Raw genomic sequence first — 17,338 nt, forward strand, 5'->3', positions numbered from 1 at the left:
TTGAAAATGGCCTCAGAGGTTCTGAGATCTTAAAATTGCTTTACACAACAAGTTTAGCGATGATGCTCTCTCTTTCCATCTCAAAACAGTGCAGCTAAGCAGCCAGAACAATCTATTTCAGTAAAGAGTTTTTGTGTGTTTGCTATGGACAGAAATATTTCTCGGGTCGTGGTAATGTGGTTCTAATGGCTGAACCCATGGCGGTTCTGGAGACTGAATAAAACAATTGGGATAATTTCTCCAAGGGTGATGATCAGAAGTTTACAAGTGTATCACGATCCTCAAAACCATGCAATGTGGGATACTGCAGCATGTTCTTCTGCTCGTCACACTGAATTAATTTAAAGCTACAACCCTGGTGAATTTATTTCTAATTCTTCATAACAACGAAGGGCTTTACGATTGCATTGAACCTCTGCAGCAGTGAGCCAGTGTTCTTACAGTGAAGTCCCAGGATGGGTGGCGAGAGGGGCGGGGGGTTGGGGAAGGTAAACTTGACGGTGTACTCTTTGGGCCTCTTCAGCAGCTCCGTGGCGTCCTGGCTCTCCTCCTCCTGAGCGCCCTTCTTCTTGCCCTTCTGCTGCTTCCTGGTCAACGCCTCCTTTGTTTGCTTCTCCTGAGAAGAGAGACAAACCGAGACAGAGCGGAAGGGTTATAAATCCAGAGTTTTACGTTGTACGTTTGCCAAGGTCGTAAAGCTTATATTCTAGTCGCTAGCAGTGTGAAATGTTGAGTACCCCTAAAGTTTTATGTTAGAAATGTTTAGTAGGGAGCCCAGCACACAGAAACTGCCGGATGCTAACTTTTGCACAAGTAGCAAAATAAATGGCATTATAGCCTGTGTAAACAATAGTAAAACAAATTGCTTGGACAATTTGAAAAATTCTGGAATGTTTTGGGGGTTATTAATTGACATTTTCAGGATTAAAAATTGCACTTTTAAACAGAAATAACTATATTTGTACTCACGGACAATTATTTTTTAAATAAATAATCAATATGTCCTATCCAAATTATCAAGAGTCCCATAAATCTCTAAAATCAACCTAATATTAATCAAAATCAGCCCACAGAGAGTACAAATATGGCAACTTTCTGGTTAAAACTGCCATGTTTGGTCCAGAAATGGATTCAGTATCCTCAACCCCCAAAACCACTTGAAAATTGTCCAAATCAGACAAGTCATGTTTTAACCATTGTCCACATACCATTAATATTAATTAACACAACTTGTGCTAATTGTGCAAATTGCCTAACATATGCAAGCTAGCATCCTGCAGTTACTATGTGCTGGGGACCTGTGCCAGGCCCGGCCATCCAGGATGTGGACCTGCCCAGGAGAAATCACCGTTGTTTCAGCTTTATTAGACCCACCAGGCACGTGTAGCGATAGTGAAATGTCATTTATAATGTGTTTTTTTTGCGCACATGTAACCCAGTTCACAAAGGGTTAACAACACAAAAGTTCAAAACTAATCGTTAAAGAGTTTTCAACACAGAAGTGCGTTAGCCAATCAGAATGCAGATCCTGCAGCAGAGGCGGGCTTTACGGCATCCGCTCACCAGGAGGGAGAGACCTGCTGCTGATCGGAAAAAAGGAAAGTTACGAGGCCATGAATAAAAGAAGAATGTAAGCTGTGCAAAGAAACGTAATGCGTGTGAAAGTGAGATAGTTGGCAATGTAAAATGTATTAGTTTTACTTTGGGCCTGTATGTCTGCCGCCGGGTCTGACCCATACTCTACATTTCTATTATAAATCTTTGGGGTATTGAACATTTCCAGGTTCATAACAGCACTCTATGAGCTGGCAAACTGACTGACATGACCATTTCGAGTGAGCCTTAGTTGTCATGAGATTGGTTTTGTCTTTAAACTCATGCCTCTTGGCTTCCAGGTTCTGAAAGCTGCGCTCCGGGGTGAACAGAAATACTCACAGCTTGCTTGGTGGACTTGCCCCCAGCCTTCAGGTCTTTGAGCTTCTTCTCCTGCTTGTCATACTGTTTCTGCATCTCTTTCTGCTTCTGCACATACATCTTCTTGAAGGTCACTGAAAAAGGAACATAAAACAGTTGCTCAATAAATAATAGTAGCTAGAAGAAGCCCTTATGTCTTCAAAGGGGAATGCATAGGGTAACAGTGATGTTAAACACAATACACATATGTAGGTAGAGATATTTAACACTTACAGTAGTTCCCTCTGTAGTAGAAGAGCTTCTGGTAGTCTAAGTGGATGATATCCGTACACACCTCGTCCAGGAAACTCTGGTCGTGGGAAACTATGAGGAGGGTCTTCTTCCAGCCTTGAAGGTAGCTGTGGAAGTAAATTAAAAGCATTTATATAATGAAGTAAAACAATATATAGTATTTTGAACGTCAATACAAGTTGAAGGGGTCATATGATCCAAACATGAAGAATAACTTTTATTTCAAATATCCCCCAAGGTGGTCTTATGTTATTCTGAGCTGCAGGGATGGAACAGCTCTCTGTACTGTCCTGTCAGGGGATATTCAAATCTTTATTTCTCTGTAATATCACGCATGTATTCTCAGTTATCTTATGAGTCAGTGGTCAGGCTGTTTTTCGGTTGAGGTAATATTTGGTTGCTAAAGGTTACCAAAAGCGACCAAAAGTGGAGGAGCTATGAAGGCTAGTGAGCAGTGAACAGATCCAAGCAACATGGATCTTATTAAAATGTATATAAATTATATTATTTTAGTACAATGCGCACATTTTTACTATCTTGATTTTAATTGATTTCATCTTTCAGACCTCTTATTATTTTAATTAAAGCTTATGTTCATTCATCATTGTATTTATGAAATATTTTTTTATTGCAAATTCTTACTAAACCTTATAGTGCTTGTATAAATATATTTTATTATTTTATTTGTGTAATTGTTAACTGGAGCATGTCACAAAAATCTATATTTTAGCCAGGATAAATACATTATTTTGATCTCACACACTGTCATCTTTACACTGATGCTGCTAAAATATCCCATTTCTGAACCAAATATGCACAAACTAAATAGCCTCAGTGGGGGGGGGTCACTACCTGGCTCGCACTACGAGGACAGAGAGTCCTGGGATAAGCTACAGAACAACGACATGATTCCTTCCAATTTAAAACCACCAATATGAAACACTCAGTGATGCGTTAGAGGGAAACGCGCAAGATTAAAAGCGGCTCTTTACTTGTTGAGCCAGATGACGGCGTTCAGGTCCAGGTGGTTGGTGGGTTCGTCCAGCATCAGCAGAGTGGGCTCCATGAACAGAGCTCTGGGGGGGGACAGGTGAACAGTGAGTGAAACAGAACTTCTGACCTCGCCGAGCCGTGACTTCAGTGTGGGTATACCTGGCGAGGGAGACTCTCATCCTCCAGCCTCCAGAGAACCTCTTGGTGGGTCTGTTCTGCATCTCAGGGGTGAAGGACAGACCAGCCAGGATCCTGCGGGCCTTGGGCTCAGCTGCTGCAGCTCCGATGGCCCTCAGCTCTTCATAGACCTGCAGAGGACAGTAGTGGAACAAGAGGGATGCAGTCAGAAGAGTTTTTGGTGCTTAGCTAGATTTCTGACTGAGGATAAGAGCAGGAAGAGCCAGCTGATAGAGGTCTCTACATGCTAGGGAAGGAGCTGCAATGCTTCCTTTATCTCCTTTAGCTTAGGACACACCGAGGAGATAATGCTGTCCCACAAGTCTTTGAGACCGCAACATCTAAAAGCAGGGGTGTCTACGGCCCGGGGGCCAAATGCGGCCTGTGGTCCCTTTACGGCCCTCAGCAAATTCTAAAAGTATAATGGAATATGGCCCACACCTGAAACTTGTGCTTGTTTTATAATACTATATCTTAAAGAATTTGATAAGCCACATTTTCAAATACATTCAGTCAATTAAAGTTGAAAACATGTTCAAACTAATTTTAGTTGATTCAAAAAAAAGTCTGATAACTTATTTGTATAACCAGCTTGAAATATACCCTTCCTATTTCCTCATATTATAAGCACTCTGAGGCTCGTGCTCAGGAATGAGCGGCCAACAAAATAAACTAAACCCTATTAATGGCTGTGATGTAGGCTGTTTTTTATTCTTTAAGCACATTCAAGTATCAAGAATAATTTACCTACATTTGATTGATTTAGTGTATTTTACTCTATGTGGCCCTCAGTGAAAAAAGTTTGGACGATCCTGATCTAAAGTGAGACACCAATTGTGACAAACCCAGATCATGTAAGTTAAGGTGGTCATTAAGCATTTTCCATCCAATATCAGCCAAAGTCTCTTTATGTTTTAAACGTTCAATTATACAGCTCAGTTGTCAGTAGTATAGAGAATACAATAACAAATCATTTAACTCAAAGACATACCTATAAATACTAACACAAGAGAACATGATAACGCTGAAGTGCTCTTCACATTTTTTCCAGGGCTGTATGTTAGATGAACGTTATGCTAATTACTGTCAAACTATCAAATAAAGTCAACATTTTTTTATAGGTTAGGTTGTGTTACATAACCTATTGTTTTTATACATGGTGAAATGCACAGTCGAAGATGTGTCGGCTTAACAAGTTATAGATTACATAAAGTTTCATTTATTCAAATGGTTTCATACAATCATACTAACTGGGATTCATGTAAATATATTTAACAACACAGACTCCAGAATCTTTATATGTTCATTTAATACTTTTGGGGTTTTAACAGATTGTTTTTAACAGTTATTACCTGTATATCATTGCTATTTTATTTGATTATCCTTGAGTGGAACTGTCCTGTTTTTCATTCTCACTTTGTTGCTGCTTAAACTCCTGAATTTCCCACAGGGATTAATAAAAGGTACATCTTATCTTATGTCCATTTATACAAGTGGACAGGAGGGTGATCTCCATTTCTATTTTTATTTTAAATTAAACCGTGCTAATGCACTGTTTTCCACATTCATAAGGCCAGCATGAAACAACACCATAAGAAGGCACAAGGGGACGGACCTACAGTAGATTCTTTTAGAGTTTTTTTTTGTAGAGCATCTATGGACAGCCGCACATCAAAGTTATTGTTGGCTCATCATAATTACATCTCCCAGTGCCAGTGTCACACACACACACACCTTGTCCAGCCTCTCAGCCACGCTGTCCTCTCCCTTCTCCAGCAGAGCCTGTAGCTGCCTCTCCTCCTCCATGAGCTTCAGGCGCCGGACGTCTGCCTTCAGCACAGCCTGCACCGCCGGCGTGTCGTCAGCTATCACCTCTATACACACACACACACACAAACAGTCAGTGGGATACTACAAAACGGACGGAGAGGAATGAGGGAAGGTCACTCACCCTGTTCACACAGCAGCACGTCGATGTTGGGGGGGATACTGAGGGCTCTGTTGGCGATGTGTTTCAGTAACGTGGTCTTTCCTTTACTGAAACACCAGAGAACACAGGGTCAGTGAAGGCATCATCAGAATATTAGACACTTCAGTAACAGCAGCACGAGACAACCTGCAGTGGGTTCTATAAATTTGAGATGTTTTTTTTTCGTCAAAAAAGCAGACGCCTATGCATCTACCATTACAGTAAGAAGTGTTCAAACCTTTGTATTCTCGTTCCTTAATTACTATTTTTGTTGTATTACATGGATTAGTTGAATACTTGATTCTGATTGGTGAATTTAGAACATGTGACACATTGTTAATCCAGTAGTACAGACCGCTGTCAAGGACTTATTGACCGTTGTTAATGAGGATCAAGAAAGAGAAAGGAAGAGAGGTTAAAGATGTCAGATAAATCACCAGAAGAAGACAGACAGGAAGTGAACACTAACAGGAACACGGTCTGGGCTCTGCAGTAGTGGATTAGAAACTGTGAACAGACTTCAACAGTTACAGAAAACCTTCATCAGTGCTGCGTAGAGTTGTTGTTGCGCTGTGAAACAGAGTGTTTTTTTTCTTAGGGGAAGAAATACGATCATTTTTGAGTCAATCAAATAATTTCAATTCATATTGGGAGTTGAGTCGTTAGTTTGTTTAGTATCTGACCGTGCAATACAACATTATCCCTTACTTATTTAATATTATTTATTTTCAAAAGATAACTGATAAATACATGCATTTCATAATGGTTTTTTGGGGGGTCATTTTCTTCTTTGTTTTGTTGTGATTTTCTTTATAAAGCATGGTTGAGCATTGGGGAAAGCCCTATACAAATGTTATGTATCCTTTATTATTATTATTATCAATCAACCAACCAGACTTGACTGTAAACAACTCCCAGAATAAAAGTTGTTAGGATCAAGCCCCCAGGCAGTGCTCTGGACTTTGAGAAAATATTTGTAGTGGCCAAACTCCGGGTACTACAACTTCCGTATCAGTCCGTGAGGTTAACCGGCCCAGAAAGACTTTTTCCCATTGACTTACATTCAGCTAAATATACTACCCAGTATGAATCAGAAGATCTATATGTAGAACAGGGACCCTCTATCCTTCCCAACATTTTAATGGTGGTTCTGTATATAACCCAACTCCTGATCATCTGTGTGCCATCATTATTAAGAGAAATCTATTTGAAAAAGACTAAAAGATATTTACCCATTTGGTCCGACTAAACCATATCTCCTTCCTGCCACGATCAGCAGGTCGGCGTTAACGAAGAGCTCCTTTCCGTGAGCGGAGATGCTGAACTTCTCCAGCTGAAGGCACAAGACAAAATGTCTTCACTAACAGAGAACACATCGATCTCTGCATTACATGAAGAAAAAGTAAGAGAAGAGAGTTTCAGAGAACAAGAGGGTGAGTATCAACCTTGATGTCAGAGGCGTTCTCCAGCATGGCCTGTCTGGAGGACATCTCAGCCTGGGAGATGGAGAAGTCTCCCTCCAGGGCGTTCTGAGCGCGGATACTGGCCACCTGCCGCTCGTACTCCAGCTGCAGGACACACACGAGACATGAGAGCACTGACCCGGACACACAACAATAGTTTATTTTGATTTAAATGTCTTACTTTTGAGGTGAAATTTGGAATATCTAGAATTTCAAAAGGGATGGTATCACAGACTGTTTTTCAATTGTTTGACTGAGTAACCAAATTAATCCTTACAGGACTTTTTTCTAATATGCAATTCAGCATTAACGTCTTGTTAATCAGCACAGTACAATATATATATATATATATATATATATATATATAGCAATAAACATGTTATATATTGTATCACAATGTGCACATTTTTCTTTTTAATTCTTATTTAACTGTACACATTTCCCGAGGATATTTTATCAATATTTTTATTGGAAGTTTTACCTTGAATTATTATTTTTATACAAATATTGTTATTTAATGTTTTTATTGCACATTCTTAAGAGAACTTATATACAGTTTTTATTTAATTTTTAAATGGAGCAACAAAACCCAATTTTTTGCGGGATATTTTTACATCTTACTTTGATTTATTCTTTTCATACAAATAACTTCATTTTATCTTTTAATTGGACAATCTTACTTTAAATTGTTATTTTTCTCTTTTTTTTCATATTGTTCTTAAATCTTAGAACAATTTTTCCCCGGGGAAATAATTTCTTCTGATTCTGAAAGCCTTGCTACATATGCTGTTCCTACACAGCTTAGATCCCATGTCAGGCTGGACCCCTGAAAAATGTAATTCTATTCTAGTACACCTCAACAATGGAATTATGATCAGTAAAAATGGACACAATATGGGACCTTTAAATGTTCTCCACAGGATCATGAGTGTGCTGCACACCAACAGAACATTTTGAATATTTTAAATATAAATCTGGGGAACTTTGAGAAAAAAATATAAAGGCTACATTCATGAAAAATGTGGATTTAATATCTTGTGAGTGTGGGGGGTTCAGAGGGCACGAATGAGTGTCCAAGTGAAAACAGGTGTGCATGTGAATGTGTGTGTGCAAACAAGTCTAGATGGATTAGATTTATGGTTCAGCCTTAAGATTAACCCTAAAGAGTCGACCGCCACGCCGGCGTGATCAGATCAAGTGAACTGTTCATAAAAACAACAATCAGGACAACTTTGCCGGCTGCATCTGCGGACAGTACTGGCTTGAAACTCTATGCCAGTCTTTATTTCACGCAAATAGACCCAGTAAAAATGTAAATACGATGATTCAAAGTTTCTACGATAATATGTTTTTCAAGCACTCAAAAGTATGAAAAATGGAAGCGCATATTTAATATCTTCGCTGTATTTGATCCTTTTACGGAGCAGAAAATGCTGCTGGAAACGTTAGACGTTGCTCAACACGAGGGGTATTTAGGCAAACGGAGTTATATGAAGCGAGACGTAGAGACGGAGAGACACGGCGGGAGATCGACAGACAGCGGGAGACGAAGAGAGACGGCCATTGAATAATGGTGACAGACAAACATTGAGAACTGAGATATTATAAGATAGATTTTGAGTTTTGAAGATACAATACTACTCATTACTCTGTGTCATGAGTGTAAAACGCCTATGGATGCACCTGCTATTTGTTCATCAAATGTGTATATAGCTTCATGAACCCTCAATCAAACCTTTACATTATCATAGTGACATCCCCTGTATATATGTCCAGCTTTCAAAATGTGTAGTTGTGCATGTATGTGCTAACCAATCTAAAAAATATCATCATTTTCAAAATCCGTTTTTACGTTTTTTTGTGTGCTTTTGGGCCCAAGATGTTCATACAGTATGTCAAAATGAAAAAAATAACTATCAGGTTATATAGGTGTGGTTGTCCTACAGAAAAAGATACCAAACACTGACAAGCTATTCATTTCTGAATGGGGTATAGTAAGAAAAATTAAATATAAAAGGAGCTTAAAAATGCCCAAATTAGCCTCAAGACTCTAAAGGGTTAATGTGACTAAAAACCAAAAACTCTGAATTCGTTGGTATAAAAAGTCATGGCTCACCAACAGTAATGTGAGGTTTTTGCTTGAGAGTTTGAGAAACAGTACAACTATTCAAAGAAAGCCAGGAATCTCCTCTCCCCACAGTGGGGCACTCAAGGTGAGTTTCAGAGCCAATGTGAACATGCTGAACGTTATCCTCACCTGCTTCTTCTTCTTCTTCTTCTCCTTCTTGCTGAGGTTGGCATACGGGTCGTCGCCCTCCTGCTGGGCCTGCTCTGCGATCACATCCTCGGCACTCTGAGAGACAGAACAGTCAGCACTGATCCAGAGCAGAGGAGGAGACCTCAATCATCATCACATACCTTCATGGTGTCACATTCGTCACTGTCCTCATCCTCTTCATCCTCCTCTTCATCCTCGCTGCGTGATCCTTTAGCAGGCCTTCCTTTCTACAGGGACAGATTAATCACATCCTGGTTAGCTGGAAGGAGCCGGCTGAAAGCGCTAAGCTAACGGCAGCACTAGTGAATGACCTTCTGTGGCTCTTTCTTCCCCCTCTTTGACTTCTTGTCCTCGTCGTTATCTGGAGACTGAAGAAAGAAGCAAATGCATGCAATTAAAAAGATGAATACACACTGCACCTGTAATCACATCGGTCAAACCCTTGTTTGTTATTTTATTTTGAGCAAACATCACACAATATCACCACCATCCGAGGCCAAAACACACATTTTAGTAAAAGAAATATAAACATGGGAGAGCGCCTTAGAAATGTCTGTTTTACAGCGTCTAGGGGCCTAAATAGGAAAACAGAGAAGGAAGCCACGACACACGTACTGTACTTTTGGCTTTGCTTGAGTATTTCCATTTTGTGCTACTTTATACTTCTACTTTTTGGGAGCATTTATTGTACTTTTTACTCCACTTCATTTATTGATATTTAAATATAAAAACACAGGACATTTTAATATGATAAAATGCACTACTGTACGGCCAATATACCCAGCATTAAAAAATAAACATCTGAAATAGTCTCAATAAGGACAACGTACTTAGTGAGCAATTAAAACAGAATAATATTATATAAAGTAACAATAATACTGTCAAAAGAGCCAATGTGCAATTGGCATTTTGAGTACTTTTAATTGACAATACTTTCATACTTCTGCTTAAGAGTCATTCACGACTATCCCTTGTAATGGAGGATTTTCATACCAAATACACTTTTACTTAAGTAAAGGATCTAAGTACTTCTTCCACCTCTAGCCAAAGCCATATATAGTCAGCTTCGAACAAGGTCATAATTATTCTATAAATATCTGAATGCCATCATTTTGCATAATGGCTTGATTCCACACATGGGGAATTGAGAGTCCATTTTTGAAAAATGTTGCAAAACAGAATGCAAACTAGCTTTGTTTCCAACATCTGTCTAGCCTATTGAAGCAAAAGGTTCACATTTCAGTTAAATAATAAAATACAACATAGTGGTGCAGGGATGACGTATTTTTGTAGGCCGACCTGGAAGTAAGCTGCTCATGGGTCCCCTCGACGAGAAAGCAATGTGACTCCTCCATACGTTGATGTATTTAATGTTGTAGAACAAAACGTGAGCCGTCTCTTAAATTTGTGTTAACCACAGACCTTATTTCAAGCTACAGTATTTTCCAAAATCCTACGGAGAAATCCCACTGACTCTGAGACGAGGGAAACGGAAGAGGTAAAATGCACTCACTTCTGGGTTTTAGGACTCATTCCTGCACCACTCTATAGGAAAGGATATTTAGTTTCCACTCATATGAGAACATGTGTGCTTTCTAAACAAATCTGGGCCCTTTTTGCTGGATTGTTGTCCCCGGAAGAGTATGTTTGTTACAAAGAAAAATGTCAAAACTCCATTCTGGAGGAACTTGGCTTGCGAACCAAATTGTCACTGGTTCAAATCCCAGTACAGATACCCACCCAAAAAAGTCATGAGGACTGTTAACTGGGGGTTCGGACACCGAACCTCAATCTGCCCCCAAGCAAGCCCCTTCCCTGTGACCACTCTCCATAAAAAAGAATCCATGTGTCTGTGCATGTTTGTATTGTGTATGCTAACAGAGTGAAACTGAATGTCACCTTGCTGAGTATTTCTTCTTCTAACGCAATAATAAGCTGTTGAATTTCCTCTTAGCGAACCTAAGAGTGCATTTAAGTTGTGTTATTATTGTGAAAGGTACAACAAAAGGAGTGATGCTGTAATGCACTGCAGTGGAAGATCGTGTTGCAGGCTTGGTTTACTCTGGTTCTGACCGCGAGACTGCAGTATTTTTACTTTATCACCTGCATAAGTAAAGAGGAAACTTGGCTGCACTATGATTTAAGTTCACATTAATTCCTAGTTTTGATTCATTTTCATGTAGTTAAAGCTATGAATTCTCCTTACGGTAGCATCCTTTCACCTGAGGTCCTTTGAAGCCTCAATCTACAGCACTGTACCTTTTTAGCTGGTTCATCGTCCTCATCCAAATCAGCGTCCTCCTCCTCGTCACTCTGGGACTGGCTGAGAGCGGCGAAGATGTTCCCACCCTGCAGGAGGAAGAGATGCTTTACACTGCGACACGTCAGGAGTAGGCTTGGAATTGCGTCATTTTAGGGGCAAAGCCATTTGGCCTTTTGTGTCACAATTCTTTTAGGGCACAAAGGCCATTTAGGGAAAGATTAAGATTTGGAGCTTACAAATAAACAACTTCACTTTCTGATAATAAAAACACATGAATGAGATGGAAAACAAATTACTTTTCTACTACACTGCACATTGAAGAGAGTAGTTTTTCATTCAATGTGTGCGGCAAAAAATAAATCACAAGTGGAGCAAAGCGCTCGCAGCCCCACTGAAACATCATCTCATAAATCAGAGCTGATGACCGTAGGTGTGTGTGCGAAAAGTGTAGTTATGCAGAGGAGACGAGAGGGCTTAGACTACATCACCAGAGGTAAATAATACAAACAGAACATGAAAGAAGTTGACCATCTACTGGAGCTTTGGTGAGCGGAAGTATAGTTTATGTATCGATGGATCGATTGCTATTGTAACCACGGTGACAAGTGTCTGTGTTTTCCTACAGTCTGATGTGTTCATGCTGAGGCATCACGGTTGTTGTTGTTAAGTTTGGCTTTGTGATAGCGCTCTTTACTCCATGTATTAAGGTACAACAAGCCTTTATATATCTAAGTTGTTCGTGCCCCACCAGTTTTGTACATATAAAAACGCCACTGGGTGAGGAGAAGGGAGGTTCCTAGAGAGAGAGAGACGGGGGAATGCTATGGGAGAGCTAACGGTATATGTGTGAGTGATAATTAACATACTTCTTTGTTGTTTTGCCGTGGTTCCGGACGACAGTAACCTGTCTCAGAAGTGAATAAACCCACGGACAAAAAGAGACACGAGGCCTCCTTGTATTCTTACAGCGAGACGCTGCAGTGATGATTGAACGATGCGATGATGACATGTGAGGTGCGCGCAACCAATCCAAGCTACAAGCACTAATGCAGTTCAGAGCCCAGACCACCGCTCTGACACTTTTAAAGCAACTTCGAGATTTTAGCAGTATCAGGGCATAACATGGTGGCCGTAGGATATACAATTATTTTCGGGGCATCGCGGCCAGACCGAGGGGCAATGAAGGTCGTGGCCGTCGTGAAATTCCCACCCTGGTCAGGAGTCAGGACAGAAAGAAAAGTAAAGAACGAACCTTAGCCTTCTTGTTTCCTTTACTGGGGGCGATGACTGGAAAGAAATAAAACCACTGAATAAGTACAAATGTAAGAATAAGATTGACTTCTGGGTCAGTGTTCAAACATCCTACCTGGCTCATCTTCTTCGTCACTGGCTTGCACCGAGAGCTTCTTCAGCTTCAGCATGACGTCCTCGTCTTCATCGTCATCTGCAACCCCGCCCTTTCCTTTCCGCCGGTCTTTCTTCTTTTTCTGAAATAACCAACAAAAGTTTTTAAAAATGCTACAAGTAGATAATATGTGATTTAAGTCCAGGGGTTGGAAAAATGATATTGGTGTTGATTAGAAATTCAGTATCAATGCAAAGCCTGGGAAATAATAATAAATATGATAGTAGGATGCATCGGAGATCGCTTTGGCACTAGAAGACGAGTCAGTGGCTAAATGAATGTAACCAAAGTGTGTTATAGCATTGACAAAGAAACTGTATTTCATGTAGATTGGTCACATCTAGCCATTTGTTTTTTTAAGGTCGGCATCAACGTCAAGACAGAAATGACAAAAAAATGGTGTGTTCTAGTTTAAATAAATAAGAACAAACTTGATATAAACATACATGTAAAATATATAAATGAAGCAATTATATTCTTGAATGTCTTAAATGATTATTACTAAATGCATTAAATGTGATTTTGTTATTCTTTTATTTTTGAATAGATTTTATCAGGTAATTTTTTTAATGCGTTTTTGAAAGTATTTTGTCTTTTAATCATAGTATTTTTCCTAATTCATAAAGTTTTATTTAGTTATTCATTTCACAAGTTGTGGTGTTTCTTGAACATTAAAGATCATTTATTATAATCTTAATTTTTAAAAAATTCTATATTGAGTATTTTGGGTTTCCATATCTCCTAAGAAGCAGTTAGTTTAAGAGATTCACATCCACAAACTAGAGAATGAAAAGATAGAATTCGGATCATTCTCATAATATTACAACAATAACCTGGACTGCACATAAAACCTGCACTTTTGCACAATAACTTTTACCCGTATCAATCAATGTAAATATATTTAACAATCCGGACACAAAATGTATACATGTTCACTGAAGTCCTTATGTGTGAACCACACTGTCCTTTTTTCTCTCTTATTCTGTTGCTGCTTAAACCACTGAATTTCCCCCCGGGGATTAATAAAGGCACATCTTATCTTATCTTATATTATATTATCATTTAAAATGGGCACAGATCAGTCTCAATACCGGTCCTGCATATTGGCTCTGGATAACTAATATTAAATCGACGGGGATAGATGGCTGGATAGTGTTTATTTATTCATTTATTCCAACATCTTGCCGTCAATAGCACAGAAGTGGAGCGCTAACATGCTATCATTATCCTTTTAAAACATAGACTGTCTATATACAGTCTATGTTCTAAACACACTTAGTCATCTGAGTTCCTGCTACCCACCATTACATTTTCACCGATAACTTGTTTTGGTTTCAAATTAGTTTTACATGTGTGTGAAAATAAAGTTCATCCATTAGGGCTGGAATGCATGATCTGAAAGGTCCTACTTTAAATGTGTTGTTTAAAGTATATGAATTGTATCTTTTTGCCCCATTATTGCCTTTTTGTGCTTTTGGTTTAAGTTAATGGATTATATTTGGGAACAAACACGGAGCTGAGGTCCAGGTAGAGCAGTTTCACAGTTTATTGGCCCCACTTTTAGTCAAAAACGAGCCTTCTTTATTTAACCTTTTTAGTTTTTTCTTTGGGAGTTATAGTAATGTATTAAGGCTGTTGTACAGGACATATTTTGCTTTACAATTAAACATTTATTTTTGAAATACGTCTGATTCTCTTCTCTTTAGTTTGGACTGCCATCATAGCGGCATACATCATAGCTGGGGTTTGGATTGCCTCTCCTGTCAGAGTGAAGATTACCTGTTTTCCTTGCGTTTCTTTCACAGCCACCTCATCTTCCTTCTCAGGTTTGACATCTGTGGCCAGCTCCTCAAAGAACTGGAGAAAAACATGAGCACAACAAATCCAGTGAAGCGGAGCATTTAAGAACCGAGTAGATATTTTTAAAACGAGTACTCACACTTTTCTTCCCCTTTTTATCTTTTTTGCCCTTTTTCACTGTTTTTTCCACTGCAAGAAAAAAAGTTTCACAAAGTCAGTGGGAAGCTTTGAGGACTAAAACCACCAGACTGAGACAGTTTTATTTCACAGGCCATAAGACTGCTAAACACCTGAGCTCTGTGAAGTGCCTCCATAACCCAAAACATTGATCTGGTTGCATCTCACTATTTATTTAATTTATTATCTTAATAGTTATTAGTAAATAAAACAGTATTTAATTGGATTTCACTGTGCAATATTTAATCTTACATTCTGTTCTTTTATATTGTATAGCTACATAGAATCCTGCATACTTAAAGCACCAGAGTACTTATTGTGCGTAATGTCCCATTTTAGAATTATATCTATTCATTTATTCAACTATTTGTATTCATGCATTAATGTGTTCATCACTGCTGGTAAAGGTGGAGAATATTTATTTAATTGAAATACAGCTGATGGATATCTTAACCTATAATATTGTATGATAGTTTATCTATATGTTGCATTAGCTTATAATCTGAATATCTAAAGGAACTGGTCATTAATGTGGTTAAAAGCTAAAATGTCACTGCTGGAGTCCACATCAGTGGTGTAAAGTAATTAAGAACATCACTAGTACTTTACTTGGATATTTGAATTTGTATATACAATCCAGAGGCAAATGGTGTACTACAACCTTTATTTAATACCTTTAGTTACTTTACAGATTTGGATTAATGATGTACTACCCTGCAGTATACAAAGTCATTGAGAACACTCGCTACTTTAAGTACATTTTGATGCTAATACTTTTGTACTTTTACTTTAGAAACATTTGCAATGCAGGACTTTTACTGTACTGTAGTATTTGTTCTTGTAAGTACATGATATGAGTATTTCTTCCAGCTCTGGTCTAAATGTATGTGGCTTTACCTTCATACAGAGCCTACACTGCTACACTGTCACATGTCAAAGCATACAATAGCATTGCATCACTTTTTTTAAATGGTCAACGTGAGCTGAACTGTGCTTTGTACAAGTCATTGTTAAACATGACGGCATTTATCATTTAGGTTTCTCTATCACTGAAAATAAGCTATAATAATATATTTGTTAATAATGGGCCCGGTGTTTGTGTCTTACCTAGAAACCACACTTAATTCATAAATATAGAAATTAAGTGCTATCTGGTTTGTCGACAACACTGCATTCCAAATAAATTAGTTTTCGCATGAAACATAAACTATTCATACAGCCAACATGTCTTTAAACCAGATGTTTATCAACTGTTGTTTCGCCTTTTGACATTGGGATGATATTATTAGAGGGGCTTGTCACTGTGCATCATACCGTTATCTAGCTATTTAGCGATTGAACGTCACTTCTTCAGGTGTATAATCTAGATTTTAAACAAACGAATGCTCGTAGATTAAATGTCTTAGACCCGAATCCATCAACACATTCTAAAGATCCATAAACGAGTTCAAATTGTGTATGACAACGTATACTGTGTTGCAAATAAACAGGTTAAGGTGAATACAGAAGGTTTTCCATGGTGTTTGGCACAAGTGACACTGCATGATTAACATTAGCTGTAGCTACTTAGCCTGCTAGCTAACTCCTCACTAAACGTTAGCTTCCTCTCACCAGCTGCCGGGGCCACTTCATCGTCCACCCACTCTGCGCCTTCTTTCGTTTTCTTAGGCATTTTTGTAACTCTGATTTTTTTTAAATAACTTAGCTAAAACGATGTCCCTTTTCTATTCAGTGACTGTTATCATCCAGAGAGGTAATGCGGCCCAGCGATGTGAGGCACATGCCGGGTGATGCCGGGTCATCAACAAAGTTTAATTCTTCTGATTCCTGGTTTACCGCGGTTGGCATGGAGCTAATTGATGCATTAGCGCCACCTTCTGCACCGGAGTGATTATCACATTTACATTTTCAGATTCATATTTGTATGTTGTACCTCTCCTGGGACATGTCTTCATGCGTTAATGTTCAAAAAGCTCTTTATGTTTCTCATTCTGCCTGTGCTGCAGCACTTCTTTTCACCCTCTGACTGAAACCAGAGCCCAGTTTGCTCTGATTGGTTAGCTGGCCTGCTCTGTTGTGTGTCCCACCACTTGGCCTATCGCCTACAATGTATGGAAGTGTTAGCACGAGTGAAACTACTAATTTCGCTATGTTACGGAAGTAAACAAAATACTACAATTGAGGCACAAAGACATAACACACCAAAGAAAAATTAAAAAACCCAAAGAGCATAATAGGGCCTCTTTTAAAGATTATTTCATTCCCACACACACTAACATACATGTTAACCTGCCTGCTTCACAACATAGTCCTCCTTTAAAATAAATCCCTATCCATGTATGTCCACAGAGGTGGAAGAGGTACTCAGATATTTTACATAATAAATGCAAATGTAGAAATACTACAATGCAAAATAATCTGTTAGAAGTAATACTCCTGCATTGAAAGTCTTTCCTAATTTTTTTTTTAAAGTATTGGCATCAAAATATATTTGAAGTACCAAAAGAAAATGTAATTATTGTTCGTGATGTCCCATTTTAGAATGATATATATTAGATTACAGGATTACTATTATTATTATTATTATTATTATTATTATTATTATTAT

At 38.6% G+C, this 17,338-nt stretch overlaps 1 protein-coding gene across 1 annotated transcript in view; it reads right to left on the reverse strand.

Annotated features, from left to right (window-relative positions):
• The window catches only part of abcf1 (ATP-binding cassette, sub-family F (GCN20), member 1), a 21,974-nt gene extending 5,429 nt beyond the window's left edge, over positions 1 to 16,545 (reverse strand). The window contains exons 1-18 of the mRNA XM_063898788.1: positions 16,342 to 16,545; positions 14,693 to 14,742; positions 14,533 to 14,610; positions 12,715 to 12,835; positions 12,601 to 12,635; positions 11,345 to 11,434; positions 9,397 to 9,453; positions 9,226 to 9,312; positions 9,065 to 9,160; positions 6,790 to 6,912; positions 6,577 to 6,677; positions 5,327 to 5,412; positions 5,110 to 5,249; positions 3,358 to 3,506; positions 3,198 to 3,281; positions 2,188 to 2,312; positions 1,936 to 2,048; positions 442 to 616 (exon numbers count right to left, since the gene is read on the reverse strand). Of these exons, the coding sequence (XP_063754858.1) occupies positions 442 to 616; positions 1,936 to 2,048; positions 2,188 to 2,312; positions 3,198 to 3,281; positions 3,358 to 3,506; positions 5,110 to 5,249; positions 5,327 to 5,412; positions 6,577 to 6,677; positions 6,790 to 6,912; positions 9,065 to 9,160; positions 9,226 to 9,312; positions 9,397 to 9,453; positions 11,345 to 11,434; positions 12,601 to 12,635; positions 12,715 to 12,835; positions 14,533 to 14,610; positions 14,693 to 14,742; positions 16,342 to 16,402 (1,771 nt within the window). The 5' untranslated portion in view covers positions 16,403 to 16,545. The remainder of the gene's footprint in view (positions 1 to 441; positions 617 to 1,935; positions 2,049 to 2,187; positions 2,313 to 3,197; positions 3,282 to 3,357; positions 3,507 to 5,109; positions 5,250 to 5,326; positions 5,413 to 6,576; positions 6,678 to 6,789; positions 6,913 to 9,064; positions 9,161 to 9,225; positions 9,313 to 9,396; positions 9,454 to 11,344; positions 11,435 to 12,600; positions 12,636 to 12,714; positions 12,836 to 14,532; positions 14,611 to 14,692; positions 14,743 to 16,341) is intronic.
• Between the last annotated feature and the right edge of the window lie 793 nt (positions 16,546 to 17,338).

This window comes from Eleginops maclovinus, chromosome 13 (assembly GCF_036324505.1).
Source record: "Eleginops maclovinus isolate JMC-PN-2008 ecotype Puerto Natales chromosome 13, JC_Emac_rtc_rv5, whole genome shotgun sequence".
Taxonomy (NCBI): domain Eukaryota; kingdom Metazoa; phylum Chordata; class Actinopteri; order Perciformes; family Eleginopidae; genus Eleginops; species Eleginops maclovinus.